A 21,837-nucleotide genomic window follows, 5' to 3' on the forward strand; every position below is an offset into this window, starting at 1 on the left:
GAACCGGTGTATCCACTGCGGCAAGGATGTTGCCAATAATGTAGATAGAGAGGTAAAAATTGACACGCATGCTTGGAATTACATGGGGTTTTATTACAACCAAAAAAACAAAGTTCACAAAATGTCCGACAGATGGCGTTGGACAGAAAAACGTCAGTGACTGCGCATGACAATCGTGTATGAAAGGAGCTGTAATGAGAGAGAGAATCAGATACTCCAGCAGTCGCAGCATGTTGACGTTGCCTGAAAAGCCGCTTTTAGTGAAGCTGTATTATCAGAATGGGGAATGTGCTAGTTCAGCGTTACGATCCTATCGCCATAGGAAGGGGATTCGAACGGGTAAAGGTCCGTTGACAAATGCAGCTGTGGCGAGAATGACTTCGAAGTTCGAAGCCACGGGTTGTTTAGACGATAGACCTCGTAGTGGCCGACCGAGCACAAGGGGTAATGCTGCTGAGACAGTTCAGGAAGAAATGGAGACAGTAGTGGGTTCGTCTATACACGGGGAAGTCAGCGCTCGTGCAGTCGCACGTCGCACCGGCATTCCATACACTACTGTTTGGTTGGCACTGAGGCGTACCCTCCGATGCTATCCGTACAAAATCCATCGGCATCGTGAACTGTTACCTAGCGATTTAGTGAAGCGGAGGGCATTTGCGGTGTGGGCGTTTCAAAAGATGGCGGAAGATGACGATTGGTTGTGTAACGTGTTGTGGACCGACGACGCTCATTTCACGCTCCGAGGCTCTGTCAACGCCCACAACTGCAGAATTCGGGCTACCGAATATCCTAGAACTGTCGTGGAAACTCCATTGCACGACGAAAAAGTCACGGTATGGGTTGGATTTACCACATCTACCGATATCGGGCCTTTTTTCTTCGAGGAAATGCATGATTCTGGTTTTGTATCTGCTACCGTGACGGGTGAGAGGTACGCCGATATGTTACAGAATCGCATCATACCCAGTCTGGCTGATAAACACCTGCTGGAACGTACGATGTTTATGCAGGATGGCGCTCCACCCCATATTGCTAGACGCGTGAAAGATGTCTTGCGCGCGTCGTTTGGTGATGATCGTGTGCTCTGCCGCCACTTTCGTCATGCTTGGCCTCCAGGTCCCCAGACATCTCTAGGGATGCCGAAAGACAACATCCGACGCCAATGCCTCACCATAACTCTGGACATGCTTTACAGTGCTGTTCACAACGTTATTCCTCGACAACAGCTATTGTTGAAAATGATGGTGGACATATTAGGCATTTCCTGCAAAGAACATCATCTTTGCTTTGTCTTACTTTGTTATGTTAATTATTGCTATTCTGATCAGATGAAGCGCCATCTGTTGGACATTTTTTGAACTTTTGTATTTTTTTTGGTTGTAATAAAATCCCATGTCATTCCAAGCATGTGTGTCAATTTGTACCTCTCTATCTACATTATTCTGTGATTTATTCAGTTTTCAAATTTATACTGACTTTTTGATCACCCGGCATGTAACGAAAAGGTTGCAGACAACGGAAATCAGATTTTTTAGAAGCAAGTTGTAAAAGAAGGTACAGAAAAGAAACACAGGAATAAGGGAGTACGTACAGGGTCTTTCAAAAATGACCGGTATATTTGAAACGGCAATAAAAACTAAACGAGCAGCGATAGAAATACACTGTTTGTTGCAATATGCTTGGGACAACAGTACATTTTCAGGCGGACAAACTTTCGAAATTACAGTAGTTACAATTTTCAACAACAGATGGCGCTGCAAGTGGTGTGAAAGATATAGACGACAACGCAGTCTGTGGGTGCGCCATTCTGTACGTCGTCTTTCTGCTGTAAGCGTGTGCTGTTCACAACGTGCAAGTATGCTGTGGACAACATGGTTTATTCCTTAGAACAGAGGATTTTTCTGCTGTTGGAATTCCACCGCCTAGAACACAGTGTTGTTGCAACAAGACGAAGTTTTCAACGGAGGTTTAATGTAACCAAAGGACCGAAAAGCGATACAATAAAGGATCTGTTTGAAAAATTTCAACGGACTGGGAACGTGACGGATGAACGTGCTGGAAAGGTAGGGCGACCGCGTACGGCAACCACAGAGGGCAACGCGCAGCTAGTGCACCAGGTGATCCAACAGCGGCCTCGGGTTTCCGTTCGCCGTGTTGCAGCTGCGGTCCAAATGACGCCAACGTCCACGTATCGTCTCATGCGCCAGAGTTTACACCTCTATCCATACAAAATTCAAACGCGGCAACCCCTCAGCGCCGCTACCATTGCTGCACGAGAGACATTCGCTAACGATACAGTGCACAGGATTGATGACGGCGATATGCATGTGGGCAGCATTTGGTTTACTGACGAAGCTTATTTTTACCTGGACGGCTTCGTCAATAAACAGAACTGGCGCATATGGGAAACCGAAAAGCCCCATGTTGCAGTCCCATCGTCCCTGCATCCTCAAAAAGTACTGGTCTGGGCCGCCATTTCTTCCAAAGGAATCATTGGCCCATTTTTCAGATCCGAAACGATTACTGCATCACGCTATCTGGACATTCTTCGTGAATTTGTGGCGGTACAAACTGCCTTAGACGACACTGCGAACACCTCGTGGTTTATGCAAGATGGTGCCCGGCCACATCGCACGGCCGACGTCTTTAATTTCCTGAATGAATATTTCGATGATCGTGTGATTGCTTTGGGCTATCCGAAACATACAGGAGGCGGCGTGGATTGGCCTCCCTATTCGCCAGACATGAACCCCTGTGACTTCTTTCTGTGGGGACACTTGAAAGACCAGGTGTACCGCCAGAATCCAGAAACAATTGAACAGCTGAAGCAGTACATCTCATCTGCATGTGAAGCCATTCCGCCAGACACGTTGTCAAAGGTTTCGGGTAATTTCATTCAGAGACTACGCCATATTATTGCTACGCATGGTGGATATGTGGAAAATATCGTACTATAGAGTTTCCCAGACCGCAGCGCCATCTGTTGTTGACAATTGTAACTACTGTAATTTCGAAAGTTTGTCTGCCTGAAAATGTACTGTTGTCCCATGCATATTGCAACAAACGGTGTATTTCTATCGCTGCTCGTTTAGTTTGTATTGCCGTTTCAAATATACCGGTCATTTTTGAAACACCCTGTAGAAAGTATAACGAATGTACCTACATCATACGAACCGAATGTGTAATTCAGTTAGATAGAACGGATCAGACCCGTGTTTCGAAAATGACATACACCTACCAGCCAAGAGGTTGATGCCCACTCGGACGGGCAGAGGGCAGATAGGGAATCTGTCAGTAGAAGTAATAGTTCGTACGAGGCCGCTCTGTCTCATGCATGAGGAAAGAAGAGATACATGAGGAAAATTAGGCAAGGATACGGAAGGAAGTAGGCTGTAACCTGTTGAAAACATCTGTCTTAGATCTGAAGCAAATAGTTTAGGGTAACCATAAGAACTTAAAAGCATTGTTGTCTGTACCAGCTCCGGAAAAATAAAAGCATTGTTTTATAAAAACTGCACCACATCTCAAAGGTAATGGCAAGGGAGAATAGGTTTTTACATATATTGGTGTAACATACAACAAAGCACGGAGAGAAATTTCATTGAATTAGGAGCATGGAGGTGATGTTCGTGTAGGTTTAGTGTAGTGTAGTGTACTCACTTGGCTTCCAGCGCCAGCGCGAAGACGCCTGCCGCTTCCGGAGCGGCCGCTGACGTGCCAGAGTGCGTGGTCGTGCACTTCCCGTACAGGTCCGTCGTCGCCTGCAACACACGTTGCACACTTTCACCTGCTGCATATGCTGCTAACTCTAGTCTCTACAGTACAGCCAGACGCTTAGGGGAGCAAGTTCTCCTTCCTTCCATTACGTGTGTGTGTATTGAACCGGGGGCCTATTAACGACGGAGAGGCTTCGTCCGGCCGTAGCCCTCGGTGGTACACAAATCCACGACAGGTCCAGCAGTACACCCACCCCACCGCCGCCCCATACCGAACCCAGGGTTATTGTGCTGTGCGGTCCCGTCGTCCCCTCGGGTACGTCTCATACCATACGAGTGTACCCCAATGGTAGAGTAATTATGGCGTACGCGTACTTGGAGATTGTGTTTGCGCAGCAATCGCCGACATAGTGTAACTTAGGCGGAATAAGGGGAACTAGCCCGGATTCTCTGAGGCAGATGGGAAACCTACTAAAAACCATCCACAGGCTGGCCAGCACACCGGATCTCGACACTAATCTGCCGGGTGGATACGTGCCGGGGACCGGCACGCGTTTCCTCTCGGGAACCAGAGCGTTGGACCCCGCGGCTTGCCGGGCGGGCTCCATTACGTGTGCTGCCTCTGTTATACGTTTACAATATTGTCAAAGAGCACGCTGTGTGACGATCAGCAGATGCCAACTTTTATAAACAGATGTAGGTTTCGAGAGGACACCGAAGATCGGGTGTGAGCACACGCCGTTTGTGTGTGTGTGTGTGTGTGTGTGTGTGTAATTCTGAGCTCATTGTGGTACAGAGTGCTGTGTTGATGTACTGGAGAGTTACCTCATAAGGCATAAGGCGTCGAAATTAATTCAAGGTGTGATGGCATGGCCGACCTTTGTGACCGAGCGGTTCTAGGCGCTTCAGTTCGGAACCGCGCGACCGCTACGATAGCAGGTTCGAATCCTGCCCCGGGAATGGGTGTGTGTGATGTCCTTAGGTTAGTTATGTTTAAGTAGTTATAAGTTCTAGGGGACTGATGACCTCAGATGCTCAGTCCCATAGTGCTCAGAGCCATTTGAACCATTTGTGAGGGTATGTGATATTGTTGATAGTGATCCGTACGTTGGAGGGAGCGTGAGTTGGGCTGCCCACTTATTGTGATTTGAGAGGAGTCGGCTATGTGTCGGTAGGGGATTTCATTCCTTTTCTTCTCTCATCATCACGCACCACAAACATGACACCTCACCCATTACAGTCACCTATGCTGATGAGTTAAAACGCAATGACTAAAGCCCATTGAGAGACTGAACGCAGCTTGGCGGCGTTGGGACCATATGGCGCGGGAAGCAATAGATATAAACGCAACACAGATAAATTGAGAAACATCATTCTAGTGACGACATGAACTGCAAATGGGGAACTCGAATGCCATAAGCGACTTAAACGAAGATTAGATTGTTATCCTTGATACTACCATCTAGGTTCAAAAATGGTTCAAATGGCTCTGAGCACTATGGGACTCAACTGCTGCGGTGATTAGTCCCCTAGAACTTAGAACTAGTTAAACCTAACTAACCTAAGGACATCACAAACATCCATGCCCGAGGCAGGATTCGAACCTGCGACCGTAGCGGTCTTGCGGTTCCAGACTGCAGCGCCTTTAACCGCACGGCCACTTCGGCCGGCCTACCATTTAGGAAACGGCTTACTGCAGTAGTGAGCATCTATGGAAAATGGTTGACAAATGGTGAAACCAGAACGGGCGACAAGGAGTTAACCGTCCACGCCTTATCACAGGACCTTGAGGTAGGGTTGTCGAGTTTGTAAAGCTGGATAGTCAGCGATACGTGACAATGGAGTACGGAGCTTGCGCAGGTGCAAATGATTTGGAGCACACCTTTCAGCACACATTGCTGAACACGAAACTCCTAGCAGATGATCCTCACATGTTCCCGTGTTGATCCAGTGGCATCGGCAGTTATGATTACGCAGGTAAGAGATCATCAAGATTGGACTTGGATTAACGCACACGTGTCCTGTGGTTGGATCGTTAGATGAATCAAATTTTTTGTTAGAACTGGTCTGACATGATGCGATGTCATGCAGGGGGAACAGTTACTCGAAACAAGTACTCCGCCACGGACGCAGGATGCTGGGGTAGTATTGTGGTATGGAGGAGATTCGCCTGGGCTGCTGTGGGACTTGTGATACTAATCAAAGCCACTCTAGCAGCAGTGAACGACTTGAACATTATTGCAGACCATCAATATCCTTTCATGCCTTATGTCTTCCCTGACAGCATGCCATCTTCGAATAGGATAACTCCCCATGTGTGACATTACCGTAACATGTCGCTAAGCGATATTTTTCATTTTCTATCATTATTTTGTACTTATCGTATCGTGGGTACCCGACCTGTGTGTTTGGGTTAAAAATGTTGCGATTTTCGGATGGGTAGGTGCACTCCTGGTGTGGTCTCAAGATCCTATTGTCAGCAAAAGGCATTCAGTGTTTTTACACTGGGAGTTTTACTGTATTCCTAGAGTCACAATGTAAAGGCAGTTCTTGAATATTTGTATGTAGGCTCTCTCGGGATATTTTATGTTTATCTCCAAGAGCCTGCCAGTTCAGTTTCATCATCATCTGTGTGACACTCACCCACTGAAAAAAAAACTGTGACCATTCATGCTGCCCTTCTCTGTATACGTTCAATATCCCCTGTTAGTCCTATTTGGTATGGATCCCACACACTTGAGTAATACTTTAGGATGTGTCTCATGAGTGATTTGTAGGCTGATTACATTTCCCCTATATTCTACTAATAAAGCGAAGTCTTCCATCTGCTTTACCCACGAATGAGCCTATGTGGTTATTGCATTTCGTAACCTTGATTACATTTCCACTGTACTCTACCAATAAGACAAAGTCTGCCACCTGCTTTACTCACGACTGAGTCTATGCGATCATTCCATTTCATATCCCTACAAAGTGTTTGATCCAGGTACTTGTATGAACTGAATGATACTATAGCTATAGGATCCTACGATTTTTTTTCATTAAGTGCACAGTTTTACATTTATGAACATTTAAAGCACGTTGACGATCCTTACGCCGCTTTGAAATCTTATCAAGATCTAAGAGGATTTATGCAGCTTGTTTCAGACAGCACTTCAGTACACAGATAACTGCATCGTCTACAGAAAGTCTGATGTTACTATTAATACTGTCCACTAGTTCATTAACATAAAAGATGAACAGAAAGGCTCCAAACACAATTCCATGTTGCACATCCTAAGTCATTTTTATGTCTGTCGACGACTCTCCATACCAGATAACTTTCAGCATCCTCCCTACCAAGAAATGCTCAACTCCAATCATAAATTTCACTTGATACCCCATGTGATCGTACTTTTGATAAGAAAGCATAGATGTGGTAGTGAGTCAAATGGCTTCCAGAAATCAAGAAATACTGCATCTGATGCCTTGCTCCAGAGCTTTCAGTATGTCATCTGAGAAAAATACGAAGAGGTCATTCTGTACGAGATATTAAGTCAGAGCTCAGCTCACTGAGAGAGAGAGTCATATCCGGCAGCCGTGTGATGCTGATTGGCGCACGTTTGTTGATTTGGGGAAATGTACTTGCAGGTGTCGCCAACTGTGGTGGCGCGAACCATATTCTGAACAGCTCTTTCCTTCCTTGCCTTGCTTGTGTTGCTTAACTGAATAAGATTTGTAGCCTCTCTGGGACTCGTTTGCTCTGAATTTGCGAGCTGCCCAGATGGGATATTGCTGCGTTTTCTCCATGCAGTCTCCCATATCAGTTGGTGCCCCCGCTCACCCCCCCCCCCCCCCGCCTACCCCCCCCCCCCCCCTGCAATGATAGTGTCATTTTGTAATTTCATTTGAGTTCGTGAAGTGAATTGGTCTCTTTGAATATGATGTGATTCGAAGAAAATCTGCCCGCAGCTCGTGGTCGTGCGGTAGCGTTCTCGCTACCCACGCCCGGGTTCCCGGGTTCGATTCCCGGCGGGGTCAGGGATTTTCTCTGCCTCGTGATGGCTGGGTGTTGTGTGATGTCCTTAGGTTAGTTAGGTTTAAGTAGTTCTAAGTTCTAGGGGACTGATGACTATAGATGTTAAGTCCCATAGTGCTCAGAGCCATTTGAACCATTTGAAGAAAATCTGTTAATCTCCGTTTTAACTTATATTTCAAGATCCTTCACTCTACTACAACGTTTCCATGGTTAGGTGACCCACAATAACAAATATAAACTGTTGTACGCATATGCTGATGTTATCAATGTGGCGATGGTTTCATTGAGCACAATGGTCAAACTCAACGATCAGTTATATTAAAAAATCAGAGAAAAGAACGAGCACTGCTCTAGCTTGTTGTGTATGATCATCTACGTCTACGTCTACATCTACGTAATTACTCTGCTATTCACAATAAAGTGCCTGGCAGAGGGTTCAATGAACCACCTTCAACCTTTGTTGTTTTATAAAGGGCACTGCACACGCTCGTCTAGTCAGATTACACACACACCGGAACTTTCATATGTCACAAGGTCATATGCTACAGTGGTTTGAGCAGCATGATAATGAAAGCACGCTGCTGATTTGGTCACTAAGTTCGTCTGATTTGGTTTCGATGGAACACATCTGAGACGCTCTTGGGTGTAATCTCCGTGCCTACAAATCACCATCCCGCAACTTAAGGGAATTTCGTGACGTATGCATAGAGATAAACTGCTACATTAAGCTCCAGATTCGTAACAACTTGATATTAAAGAAATTGCCAAAACGTTTTGGCTTATCAGTATACGTACGCTCAACGGGCACTCTGAAGACACAACGGTCACACACCTTAAGGTAGGAGTTATTGTAAGTGGAGGATGGTTGGTTGATGTGGGGGAGGGGACCAGGCAGCGAGGTTATCGGTCCCAGCGAATGAGGGAAGGATGGGGAAGGAAATCGGCCGTGCCCTTTCAAAAGAACGATTCCGGCATTTGCCTGAAGCGATTTAGGGAAATCACGGAAGACCTAAATATGGATGGCCGGACGCGGGTTTGAACTGTCGTCCTCCCTAATGCGAGTCAGTGTGCTAACGACTGCGCCACTTCGCTCTGTTAAGCGGAGGATGATACTCCGTTCCAAGTAGGTGGCTGGACCTATAACCCGGGGTCTCCTAGCGAAAACTGCGAAACCACTTTTCATGTTGTGCTGCCCTGCTAAAGTATATCGGTAAAGCGAACATCGGACTGAAGTAATTTAGTATCGCTCAATTACATGTACACGTAAAAATCTAAGTGTTTATTGGTAAAGAGAACACTGCAACGCTTTCCCTCGACGATGCGCTTATTTGTTTGGGCTGACTGCATCCACACATTGCATAAGCGATACTGCAAATATCTGGCCAAAACACAAAGACAACGTGTCTGACGAGCGCATCGAGCAAAGTCAAGGAAATTTATAGGAAACAGGCGATTTGGCCAGACTTCGCTTAGTGTATACGGCTGGACGACTTGTCTGGGGTAGTTTTTTTTCCGTGTGGCTAGGGCCTCCCGTCGGGTAGACCGTTCGCCTCGTGCAAGTGCAAGTCTTTCGAGTTGACGCTACTTCGGCGACTTGCGTGTAGATGAGGATGAAATGATGACGATAAGGACAACACAACATAAAAGATCCTCAGACTGGGCTTCACATAAAAAAAATACGGCTTGGGGAACTTTAAATTATAATATGCCCAGATGCTGCTGTCGTAAAAACCGAAGAGTACGCTTTAAACAGAATCGATATAACATATGGCGGGAGCCTTCCATACAACCGCTGGCACCACTACGCCCGAAAATGCATTCGGGCAATAACATCGTAAACGCTATGCAGCGCGAAATGATTTAGGCGGTAGGAATCTGTTAAAGTGATTTCTTAAAGGGAGCTCCTTCCTCTAGGGTAGCGTTTTTCGTGTCTGTTACGCCTGGACAGATACTGGGAACAAGCTCAAAGCGTATAGCTCTCTCGCAGCTGATAAGTGAAGTGCAGTCCGCCCCCGGTAGCTCAGTGGTCAGCGTGACGGATTGTCAATCCTCTGCGCCCGGGTTCGATTCCCGGCTGGGTCGGGAAATTTTCTCCGCCCAGGGACTGGGTGTTGTGCTGTCCTCATCATCGTCCTATCATCCTCATCGACTGCAGGTCGCCGAAGTGACGTCAAATTGAAAGACCGGCACCCGGCGAACGGTCCTCCCGACGGTGGGGCCTAGCCATACGATTACATAAAAAAAGTGAAGTGCAAGGCCATTTCTCTGAATAACGATGACAATCGAACGGTTTAACACAAAATTCAAGCTCTCACGCCAGAAGTCTAGCTTTCTTTGCCGACTGACAATTCAGGCTTAGTCTGAAGAGTATCATTCCCTGTCGCACTGCTGAGGGTCTCATCCCTATCAGCTTGTAACAAACATACATTTGTCCCACTTCTATCATCCTTGCTATGACAGACGAAAGAACGACAGCTGATGTAGATATAACCAGCAATAAATAAACCGATAACCTGTTTTTCATCTCTGATTGATTCCAGAGGCAACCGGTTTCGGCACTGCATTACTCTATCTTCAGGCCTCCTATGGTAACGTAGTGGCTGAGCTTGTATTGCCTGACAAAATATCATTCAAAAGAGAGCCAGTATCCGTACCAGCACATTTAACATGGCTCACATTACTTACGAGTTTCGAACAATACTCAAGGATTACGGAGACGCAATGGGAATCCCAGGAGGGTAGGAGACGTTCTTCTCGAGGAAGTATATTAAAAAAAATGTAGAGAACCGGCATTTGAAGCTGACTGTAGAACGATTCTACTGCCGCCAACGTACATTTTGCTTAAGGACAGTTTTTCCCTCGCTCTGTTTGCGAGTGGAACAGGAAAGGAAATGACGAATAGTGGTACACGGTACCCTCCACCACGCACCATACGGTGGCTTGCGGAGTATCTATGTATATGTATATAATGGCGGTTGAAGAACTGGCAGTGGGTGACGAGATATCTCGAGGGCCTTAAACCATCTGACGTGCCTGGAAACTTTGTTGTTTAATGTCGTCGCGAAACATTGATTCTATCCCCCGGGCCATGCTGATTTAGCTTGAAGTGGAAGACGTGAAAACCAATGATGATGTTAACTTTTCTAATGTAGTATGTAGTGGGGTTGTAGACATTCGCCTTACTTTATCAACAAGAAAGGTCTAGTAGCACACCTAATAAATATTGTAAGGAAGTCTGTTGAAACATAAGTAAAATCTTTGGAAACAAACAGTAGCTTCACCCAGCTATTTACTGAAACAAGGAGGTCAGATGAAGGTGATGCATTTATTTGGCCTTTTGATATTTGTTATTTAAACACAGGGCACAATTTGGAACTGATAATTCCATTTAAATACGGGATTTATTTCGTGCATGGAGAAATACTACAAAGAATAGGTGAGGAAATAATTTTTTGGAGGATCCTTACAAGAAGAAAGGTCAGGTTAGTGGCACATCTGCTACAATGTCGAAGACAGTGAAATTCACGCTGGAAGGGGCAAGGAGCAGTAGAGAGAGAGAGAGAGAGAGAGAGAGAGAGAGAGAGAGAGCGGGAACAGATAATAGGAGGACAAAGATACATGAATATGAAGGACAGGTTACAGTGACTGAGGGGTGTAGCAGATTCATACAGATGAAAAAATTACAACAGAATAGGAAATGTTGTAGGAAAGAATCAAATCAGTGGAAAGACAGGTGAGTTAAGAAAGAAAAATCGACAAGCGATCGTCGTGTGCCCACGTGAGTGACATGCACTTCAAATTGGCGACCGCGCATACGCGCACAGGGCACCGAGCAAGCGAGTACTCACGACTCCGGTGTTGGGGTCCTTGGCGCCGTTGCTGAAGGTGGAGGCCAGCGTGGAGGAGCAGCTCTCGTCGTAGTGCGCGTTCTGGCCGTCGTTGATGGCGCTGTTGATGGACACGGTCCACATGCTGGCCGCGTACCCGTCGCAGTTGCAGTCGTCGTCCTCGCCGCCGTCGCCGCTCGCCCACACGTAGATGTTGCCCAGGCCGTTGCGGCCCTGCACAGCACAGCACAGCACAGCACAGTGTCAGCTTCGTCGCATTCGTCCTTATTCCTGTTATCTGGGAGCCGTAGCCACATAAATGATGCGCAAGCCTCATAAAACATCTCAGGTGTAGACTTATCACCGAACTAGGTTCCATTTTCACTTAACTACTATTATCCGTTGAAGTACAGTCATCACTTTTTAAGAAAGTATGATTCATGAGTAATCAGCTTAAATAAGAAGCTTCAATGCTGCTAAGTTTTTTTCGTCAAGGTACTATACATTCTAATCAAGATAGTCACCATGAGAAAATTGTTCAGGTTGTACCATCAACCGGGGCTACTTTACACAGACCGGGTTACTTTACACATTTGCGACTAAATTCTGTTGAGCGCCGCACGTCGCCGGTTTTCGAAGTTCTCAGTAAAGTGGTTGTTTGAGTAAGACATGCCAACGGCTTTTCCGCAGTTGTACCACATTACCACTATGATGGGTTACAGCCTGCGTCTACCGAGCACTCTTGGCAAGCAGGGTGCCCTTGTGAAGCCAATTGAAGAGATACTTGACTGAGATGTAAGGGGCCCCAGTCACGAAAACTAACAACGGCAGGGAGAACGGTATGCTGACCACATGTCCCTCTACATCCGCATCCAGAGACGGTAATCGGCTGAAGATGACGTGGCGGTTGGTATTTACCGGTGGGCCTGTTCTGGCGGAGAGAGAAGGAAGTAAGACATACTGGACTTTACAGGTAGGAAAATCATGATTGTGCTTTTTGTACATCATCTGGCTGGGTGATAAATGCAGTTATGTATTTTATGATGTCTAGAAACTTTAATTTCTGTGTCATAATTATGTTCTAGTTGTTTTTCTTGTTTGTAGGAAACGTACTTCAGTAAGATTTCAAAAGGTGGAAACTTGACGCGAAAGTCGTTCTTGTTGAGGCATGTTACGAGCAAGCCAAAAACAACCGAAGGTGTACGACTCACACTTGCGTGGGGTAACTTTACGCAGGCTATTAGATACAAACAAAAGGAGAAAAGAAGAAAACCAAGAACTTCATCGCACATAGGTAAAGTAATATCATACGACGAGAGACAGTTAAATACGTGAAGATGAAGATAACAGGTGACCCAACATACACCTAAATATGGTCTGATGCTGAAGATATCTCAGAAATCAATTAACAGGACATTGGGCCTACTTGAAGAACCAAGGGGATTATGAAGACGGTTCCTGAAGTTCAAAGAACACCTGAAATGGCTTACGTCAATAAGGAATCGTTATTGAAATGAAATTAGGGTTAGTGGTACCTCAAGCCGCTACAGAAATGCTGTAAAAGTAAAAAGTGAGAAAGTCACTTTGCAGACAAAGCGAAAACATTATTTTTAGTTCACTTCAGAAAAGCTTAAAATTGAAATGACTCACCATACTCCATTTATTCTTGTAATGTGTTCTGACATGTCAATAAAGCTAGGAAAAGTGTCTCGCCACTTCAGGTTTCTGTTTTCTTCCCATTTAAATTTTTCGTACGTGTGTAAATTTACGCATTTCGAGGCAGTACTCTCGAATATCTTGCTAACAAGGAACCACTTGAGTGCGACGTCGCCAAAGGCCAATGATCGTTTACGGCGTTCGAAGCCCCGTATATTGTCTACCACGCAACCGTAATATTGACTGCTGATAGCAACAGGTGGCGGGCCTGAAGGTGTCCAATGGTGAGCACAGGCCGAGGCGACGGTGCATAGTTGAACTGTTTAATTGATGGGTAAGAAAGTTAGTTTGTTTTCTTTGTCTTTAGGGCGCAAAAAACAACTGGGGTCATACGCGCCCGAGTCAAAACTATAGAACACGAACACAGAGTGTAGTTAAACGACTATACGTCAGTCCCAATGGACAGAATAGGAGACAGCTAAACACAGGCACGTGGAACAGGGCTAAAAAAACACCATACAGAAATGGAGGCCCAAAACTAAAAATTAAATGGCCTTCGCCATATTGCTTCGGCGGATAAAAAGTAGCCGGCCGGTGTGGCCGAGCGGTTCTAGGCGCTCCAGTCTGGAACCGCGCGACCGCTACGGTCGCAGGTTCGAATCCTGCCTCGGGCATGGATGTGTGTGATGTCCTTAGGTTACTTAGGTTTACGTAGTTCTAAGTTCTAGGGGACTGATGACCACAGATGTTAAGTCCCATAGTGCTCAGAGCCATTTGAACCATTTTTTGATAAAAAGTAAAACGCGGTCGACAGCACGCGCGTCATTCGGTAAAACGGCTGATAAATCGGACGGCAAACCCAAGCTGAAACGTAAATTGTTAAAAAAAAGGGCATTCCAGCAGGAAGTGGTGGACAGTTAAAATTTGGGAGCAACGTGTACAAAGTGGTGGGATAGCGCCACTTAGCAAATGACGATGGCTAAAAAGGCAGTGCCCAATACGCAACCGAGTTAAAATAATCTCTACCGGCGCTAGGGCCCAGAGGAGGTCGTCCAAGGCGCCGGGAGAGGCTTAATAAGCCGCAGCTTACTCCCGTGAAGGGAGGACCATTGGCGTTTCCAAAGGGATACCACCTGCTGACAGACGGCAACGCAGAGATCATCGGAGGGAATATAGGTACTCGGGGGCTGAGGTAAGAGGACTGCAGCCTTGGCAGCAGCGTCAGCAGCCTCGTTTCCAGGCAGACCGACATGACCAGACACCCACAGAAACGTGACACTGGCTCCACGAAGAGTGAGCAAGTGACAGTTTTCCTGGACCTGCTGTACTAATGGATGAGCAGCGTCTAGCGCACATAGACTTTGGAGGGCACTGTGTGAGTCTGAGCAAAGGACACTATTGGAAATGCCGTGTCGCCGGATGTACTCTGTGGCCTGATACAAGGCGAAGATCTTGGCTGTACAGTTGCCGAAGCTGAGACCAAGGAATTTCGCAGAGAGAGAAAGAAGTGGCAGATGAAATATTAGAGTTTCTACAAGATAATTCAGTGAAATGTGTGGTGTAGTATACTCTCGACTGTTCGGACAATGTACACGAGGAGTACAATGATCAGGGCACCTGAACGTTTCATGTCGGTGGGTGCCTAAGCAGATGGATGATATGATGAAAGGCAAGCGAATGATGTCTTCACTGAATCATCTGGAACGGTACTCCAAGGAGGGTGAAGGTTTACCGGACCTCATTGTTACTGGCAATGTAAAGTGGTAACTGTATTTCACGCCGGAATCCAAGCAGCAGAGCATGATGTGGAAAAATCAGGGTTCATCTGTGGAAAAAAAAAAAAAAAAAAAATTCGTGCAGCCCCATCTGTTGGGAAGGTGATGTTAATGGCCGTCTTGGATAGCCATGGAACGCTCTTGCTAGATTTCATGCTACAAGATGGAACCACCAAAGCTGACAGTTATTGTTCCATACTGTCACGTCCGCGGGCTACCATCAGGCGAAGGCGCCGAGGAATTCTCGGTGTGAACAACGTGATCCTGCTCCACAACAATGCGAGACCACATGTGGAAATCAGAACTGCCGAAAAGCTTGGGGCATTTCACTGGGAGATTCTGGACCACCCACCATAAAATCCAGACCTCGGTCTTAGTGATTTGCTCGTTTTCGGACCGTTGAAGTTCATGACAGGACAGCGATTCACAATTAACAATGTAGCCAAGAGCGCAGTCCGACGGTGGCTCCATACTCAGCTGGACGAATCCTACCACAAGGGAAACTCAAATTTAGTACTGCGGTAGGAAAATATGTGGACCGATGGGAGGAGTAAGTGGAAAAATAGTGTAAGGTACGTAGGATAGGGTGTATTTTTTCATTACGTATATGTACCTTACTTTGCCTAATAAAAAATGGGGGCAAAGATTTTCTGATTTGCCCTCGTCAGTACCAAGAGGGTTGTATCAAAATCAACAAACATCAGTGCCTTAATGCATTCGTTTACAGTTATGGCGACTGTTAATATGGATGGTAAATTGGCTGGAAAAATTACTTATTGCGTTCCAAAACGTTGGAGGTGCTCTGCCCTCTACGATTCTTTCCCATGTGCGTGATCCTGCAAGGGCTGTAGGGAATACGAGGCCTGTTCAGAAAGTAAGCTCCGATTGATTGCCAAATTGAAACCACAGTGAACATCAGAAATGTTTTACTTGTAACAATTAGCTACACCTTTCAGCTACTTCTCTACGTAGTCGCCGTTCTGACTTAGACGTTTGTCATAGCGTTGTACCAACTTTTCAATAGCCTCATCATAGAAGGCAGCCGCCAGTGCTTTCCGCCAATTCTCCACGCTGGCCTACACCTCGTTGTCTGTGTCAAAATGTTGTCTTCAAAGACAGCGGTTCATGTGACCAGTGATGAAACTCAGGGGGAGACAATTGCGGACTTTATTGTGGGTAATCTCACATTTCCATTTGAAAACGATGCAGGAGCATCTTCATTGCCCCTGCAGAATGCGGCTGAGAATTGTCTTGAAGAAGAAACAGCACGACAGTTATGTAATGTTAGCTGCATAGCTTCAGGCGAAATCTCTCACCAGGCCCTCGTACTTGGCGGCAGACACTATTTTCTAGACATCTTTACGCACTCACTGCGAGCTCAGAAATGAGAAGAGCGACGTGATGCTAACTGGGGTTATACTAGAGACACTACCCAACACATCTGTGCAAAGCTTTATCGGATTTTCATAGTCGTTTCCATTTCGCGACCGATCGGAGCTTACTTTCTGAACGCCCCTCGTATTTACGTCACAGCAAGCGAGAGTGGGAATGTGGGTGTAAGAGAATTACAACTATAGTATGAGCACTGCTTTCCGCCAATAAATGGTCAAAATAACTTGCTTTTGCTTGATTCCTGGTCTGTGTATAAAAATCATACTCCCTTAGAGCAAACTATCCCTCTTCAAAAGTGTGTGACATTGCAGTTCATACTGCCTGGAACCACTGGACAAATTCAGGCTGCGGATGTTTGTTTTGTCCGTGCCTATAAAACATATCATCGCACTATCTGCAGCCACGCCTTAAAGTATAGCCAGTTTCGCGGGAAGCTCCACGACAGACTGTTTCGCATTCGGTTGCATGCCATCACATTCCACATCACACACCGTCTCACCAACATGATTCTACATGCTTTCGTTAAGAGCGGATACTTAGTTGAACGTCCTGCACGGTTTGTAACTCCCAAGGAGTTTGCCTTCAGTTGATGGTGCGCACCTTTGTGATCACTGTGGCGTGCCATTTTTCATTCGGTGTTCATGGTGCAAGTTAATGGTGTGTTTTGAACATTTCAGTCAAGAAGTTGTACTTCTGTACCTTCTGGGCCCCACATTTTCTGTCGCCCTTCTGATTCACATGGTGAGTCATTAGCAGCTAATATATTTCCTGTCATAATTGTTAACACAACACTTGCCAGTGAGCCCCACTAAAGATTGAACTTGTACCTCACAGGCGTGGGGTTCCTCGTAAGTATTGGCCAGTGTAAAGTTACCCCGTTGCGGCTGTACCTAATGGTTACTGCTAGTGTAGCTGCTCTTGCTGACAGAAGTCCATACAAGGAAACCAGCCCGCATCTCGTGGTCGTGCGGTAGCGTTCTCGCTTTCCACGCCCGGGTTCCCGGGTTCGATTCCCGGCGGGGTCAGGGATTTTCTCTGCCTCGTGATGGCTGGGTGTTGTGTGGTGTCCTTAGGTTAGTTAGGTTTAAGTAGTTCTAAGTTCTAGGGGGCTTATGACCACAGCAGTTGAGTCCCATAGTGCTCAGAGCCATTTGAACCATTTGAACAAGGAAACCAGTTACTCGTACTGTAGGTACTTGGCCTATGTATGCATGACACTGTTTAAAAAGAATAGCTCGATCTAGTCACAGGGTCGAGCTATGCACGTCTGCTTTCATGCCCCACAGCTAGCTCGCTGAATCTTTAGCTGTGATCCTGCAGTCAGATAGTCTGTCCATTGGCTAGGACTGCGAATTAGTAAAATACATAGAAATATAAAATAAAAGAGAATTGAATAATTTAACGGAAAGGGTTCTATGGTAATGTCTGCAGTTCAGATTGACGACAAAAAATTATGCTGCACTTATTCAAGAAAGGACCATTCAAACTATGTTAGTGTTGTTTTAACGTCTCGTCGACAACGAGGTCATTAGAGACGGAGCGCAAGCTCGGGTTAGGGAAGGATGGGGAAGGAAATCGGCCGTGCCCTTTCAAAGGAACCATCCCGGCATTTGCCTGAAACGATTTAGGGAAATCACGGAAAACCTAAATCAGGATGGCTGGAGACGGGATTGAACCGTCGTCCTCCCGAATGCGAGTCCAGTGTGCTAACCACTGCGCCACCTCGCTCGGTTCAAACTATGGAAAGTGGTCCTACGACAATCTAAATGGAGACAGAAAATACCCTTATCAAATGAAGTAAAGTTACATTGAGATAGTCACAAGAATGGTAGCATAATCCCCAAACTAAATAGTCATCAAAGACTCACGGAAACTAAATCCATTTCGTTAACACAATACGTTAAACTGTTCTGAGTTCAGTATAATGAACCGCAAATCAACACACACGATTGAGAGAATAGTAACTCACGCTCTGTCTATTCTCAGTTCTGTACTACAAATGGAAAAAAAATGAGAGTCCTACTCTGGAGCACATTCAGACCTCTCTATTATAGAGTCTCTTCAGAAGTCAAAGTATGGTAGCGGCCGTTCATTGCCCACAGTCAAACACATGTATAACTAATTGAATCATGTACGTTACCTCTGACAGATCTGCCTTCTCCAGGAACTCGACATAAAGTCCAGAATAGCTCCCTTCAGCTCTTCACTCGGGAAGTCCGTCTCTACTTGACTCCCATAGTTTTCTGCTACTATCTGCTTTTCCACTGGCTGAAGGCCATTCGCATCAAAACTACATCGTCCTTATGCTCTGCAGACATAATCCATTCACGTTGACCACTTCCCTGACTAAACTAATATATTACAGCAATATTTAAATAAAGAAAGTGAAAAAATTCGGTTACACTCAGATAATTTACAATAAATACAAGTAATAGTTGGTTCATAAATAAACAATTAAGCGTTCTTGCGCAAGTGTGCTCATGATAAATGACAACAGATTATCGCTAAATATTATTTAAGCAATTATTTATGCCTTCTTGACAGAGGCGTTTCTTGGTTCTCTTTTCAATTGTGATGTCTGCTAACTCATGCCACTGACCACTTTTATATTAGTACAGTTTTTTTAATAGCACTTGCAACCAACATTTAAATAATGCTACTGGCGCAATAGTAAACTATTCAATAAATAAAAACACAAGTATAACAGAATATGAGGTATTCATGCTGCATTCATTTGCTGTGCAAATGTGGAGAATACGATACTCTGAGGAACATTTGCATAAAGAAAAAGATGTAAAAGACGTTGTAAATCAATAAATGAAATAGATACAGATACATAACTTTCAGGGATGATAGCTATAGTGCAATTCTGTTATCTGGAATAACGTTTGTTGAAATCGCACGAAGCGATTAAAAGTTGTTAATGCATAGGGTCATTGTGAGAACGTGTATTCTCTGTGAGATTTTAACTTCTGTATTTTTAGAGATAATGAAATATTGTTGTGTCATTGGATGTGCCTCATTTATCAGTGATCGCCAATGTATTCAGGCTTGCTTCAGTACGTGATGTTATTCTCTGATCTCAAACAGCTGCAACTTGGCCATCTTTAAGGTCGTCTCAGAGTCCATTGGTGGTCATTGCGCAATCTGCTAAGCGAGCGACCATTGTCCAGCTTCCTTCTTCTGGGATTTACCCACACCCGGTCTTTGTCCCGGGCTGACGAGGAGTGGCCGCTGTGGTCTGCCGTTAGCCCCGCTTCCGCTATTGCTCAGCCGTACATCAAATACACATTACTTCGTGGCAACTCTGGGTGGCCGATTAGCTCGCCTGAATAAGCGTACGTTACAAAGTAGAAGGGGATTTTATTTAAGGCATGTCATAAACATGGTTTTTATTCATTTGGAGGCTATAACTGTCCTTAAGAACCCTGATCGTATACACAAATCTATTTTTATCAATTATGTAACTAATTAAACTTGGCAAAATCAATGAAACACACAAATTTGTGTAAAGTACCATGGACCTTGCCGTTGGTGGGGAGGCTTGCGTGCCTCAACGACACAGGTAGCCGTACCGTAGGTGCAACCACAACGGAGGGGTATCTGTTGAGAGGCCAGACAAACGTGTGGTTCCTGAAGAGGGGCAGCAGCCTTTTCAGTAGTTGCAGGGGCAACAGTCTGGATGATTGACTGATCTGGCCTTGTAACATGAACCAAAACGGCCTTGCTGTTATGGTACTGCGAACTGCTGAAAGCAAGGGGAAACTACAGCCGTAATTTTTCCCGAGGGCATGCAGCTTTACTGTATGAGTAGTAAAGGAGTTTTGCTATTTGGGGAGCAAAATAACTGATGATGGTCGAAGTAGAGAGGATATAAAATGTAGACTGGCAATGGGAAGGAAAGCGTTTCTGGAGAAGAGTAATTTGTTAACATCGAGTATAGAGTTAAGTGTCAGGAAGTCGTTTCTGAAGGTATTTGTATGGAGTGTAGCCATGTATGGAAGTGAAACATGGACAATAACTAGTTTGGACAAGAAGAGAATAGAAGCTTTCGAAATGTGGTGCTACAGAAGAATGTTGAAGATTAGGTGGGTAGATCACGTAACTATTGAGGAGGTATTGAATAGGATTCGGGAGAAGAGAAGTTTGTGGCACAACTTGACTAGAAGAAGGGATCGGTTGGTAGGACATGTCCTGAGGCATCAAGGGATCACAAATTTAGCATTGGAGGGCAGCGTTGAGGGTAAAAATCGTAGAGGGAGAGCAAGAGTTGAATACGCTAAGCAGATTGAGAAGGATGTAGGTTGCAGTTGGTACTCGGAGATGAAGGACCTTGCACAGGATAAATTAGCATGGAGAGCTGCATCAAACAAGTCTCAGGACTGAAGACCACAACAACAACAACCACCCTGGTTGACAGTACATCAACACGTAAACTCGTACAGTATTTGATCAAAAGCATCCGCGCATCCCAATGCAATCCAGAATTGAGCACATGTCACGAGAGACTGATCTGCCACTATAAGAGGAGGCATGGTGTATTGTGTTGAAAGTAGAGAAACAGTAACAGCAGTATAGGTCGTTCAGGAGAGCTCAGTGACTTCAAACATGGGCTAGTGATTAGATGTCTAAAAACTAAACTAAAACTAAACTCCGTCCGAACAGGCCTTGGCAGGCCCAACGCTACCGACCGGCCGTCGTGTCGTCCTCAGCCTACAGGTGTCACTGGATGCGGATATGGAGGGGCATGTGGCCAGCACACCGCTCTCCCGGACGGTTGTCAGTTTACGAGACCGGAGCCGCTACTTATCAGTCAAGTAGCTCCTCAGTTTGCCTCACAAGGGCTGAGTGCACCCAGCTTGCCAACAGCGCTCGGCAGATCGGATGGTCACCCATCCAAGTGCTAGCCCAGCCCGACAGCGCTTAACTTCGGTGATCTGACGGGAACCGGCGTTACCCCTGCAGCAAGACCGTTGGCAGTGATTAGATGTCACCTGAGAGTAAAAAATCAATTAGGGATATTTCGACCCAAGCAAAACTGCCCAAGTCGGCTGTCAGTGACGTGACTGTGCTGAGAAAAAAAGAAGGAAAAATCACAGATAAATGAAGACCAGGCAGACCTGATATACTGACAGACAACGATCGGTGAGCATTCTGGCGGGTGGTTGCAAAAGATCGCAAGAAATCAGCTGAAGGAATCACTTGTGAGTTCCAAATTGTTGCCAATAATTCAGCCAGAACAATGATTGAGTAGCATGTTAAAAAGAATGGTGTACAATGGTCGGGCAGCTACCCATAAGTTGTCTTGTGACAGCCAGAGCGAGAGCACCAGCAGCAGCGAGTACTGTTTGTATAAACCGTTTATTTTGCATTTTGTTTACGACCTTCCACTAAGGAAGGGATTCTATTAGTGTTTATCTGCTCTGCATAGTAACTAACAGTTCTTGATAAAA

General features: G+C 45.6%; 1 protein-coding gene and 1 pseudogene across 1 annotated transcript in view; both read right to left on the bottom strand.

The window, feature by feature from the left end:
• The window catches only part of LOC126260573 (neuroendocrine convertase 2), a 1,523,774-nt gene that overhangs the window by 195,140 nt on the left and 1,306,797 nt on the right, over positions 1-21,837 (bottom strand). The window contains exons 9-10 of the mRNA XM_049957908.1: positions 11,583-11,795; positions 3,661-3,761 (exon numbers count right to left, since the gene is read on the bottom strand). Of these exons, the coding sequence (XP_049813865.1) occupies positions 3,661-3,761; positions 11,583-11,795 (314 nt within the window). The remainder of the gene's footprint in view (positions 1-3,660; positions 3,762-11,582; positions 11,796-21,837) is intronic.
• Positions 21,245-21,362, bottom strand: LOC126261213 (5S ribosomal RNA; annotated as a pseudogene).

The sequence above is a fragment of the Schistocerca nitens genome, chromosome 5, assembly GCF_023898315.1.
Source record: "Schistocerca nitens isolate TAMUIC-IGC-003100 chromosome 5, iqSchNite1.1, whole genome shotgun sequence".
Taxonomy (NCBI): domain Eukaryota; kingdom Metazoa; phylum Arthropoda; class Insecta; order Orthoptera; family Acrididae; genus Schistocerca; species Schistocerca nitens.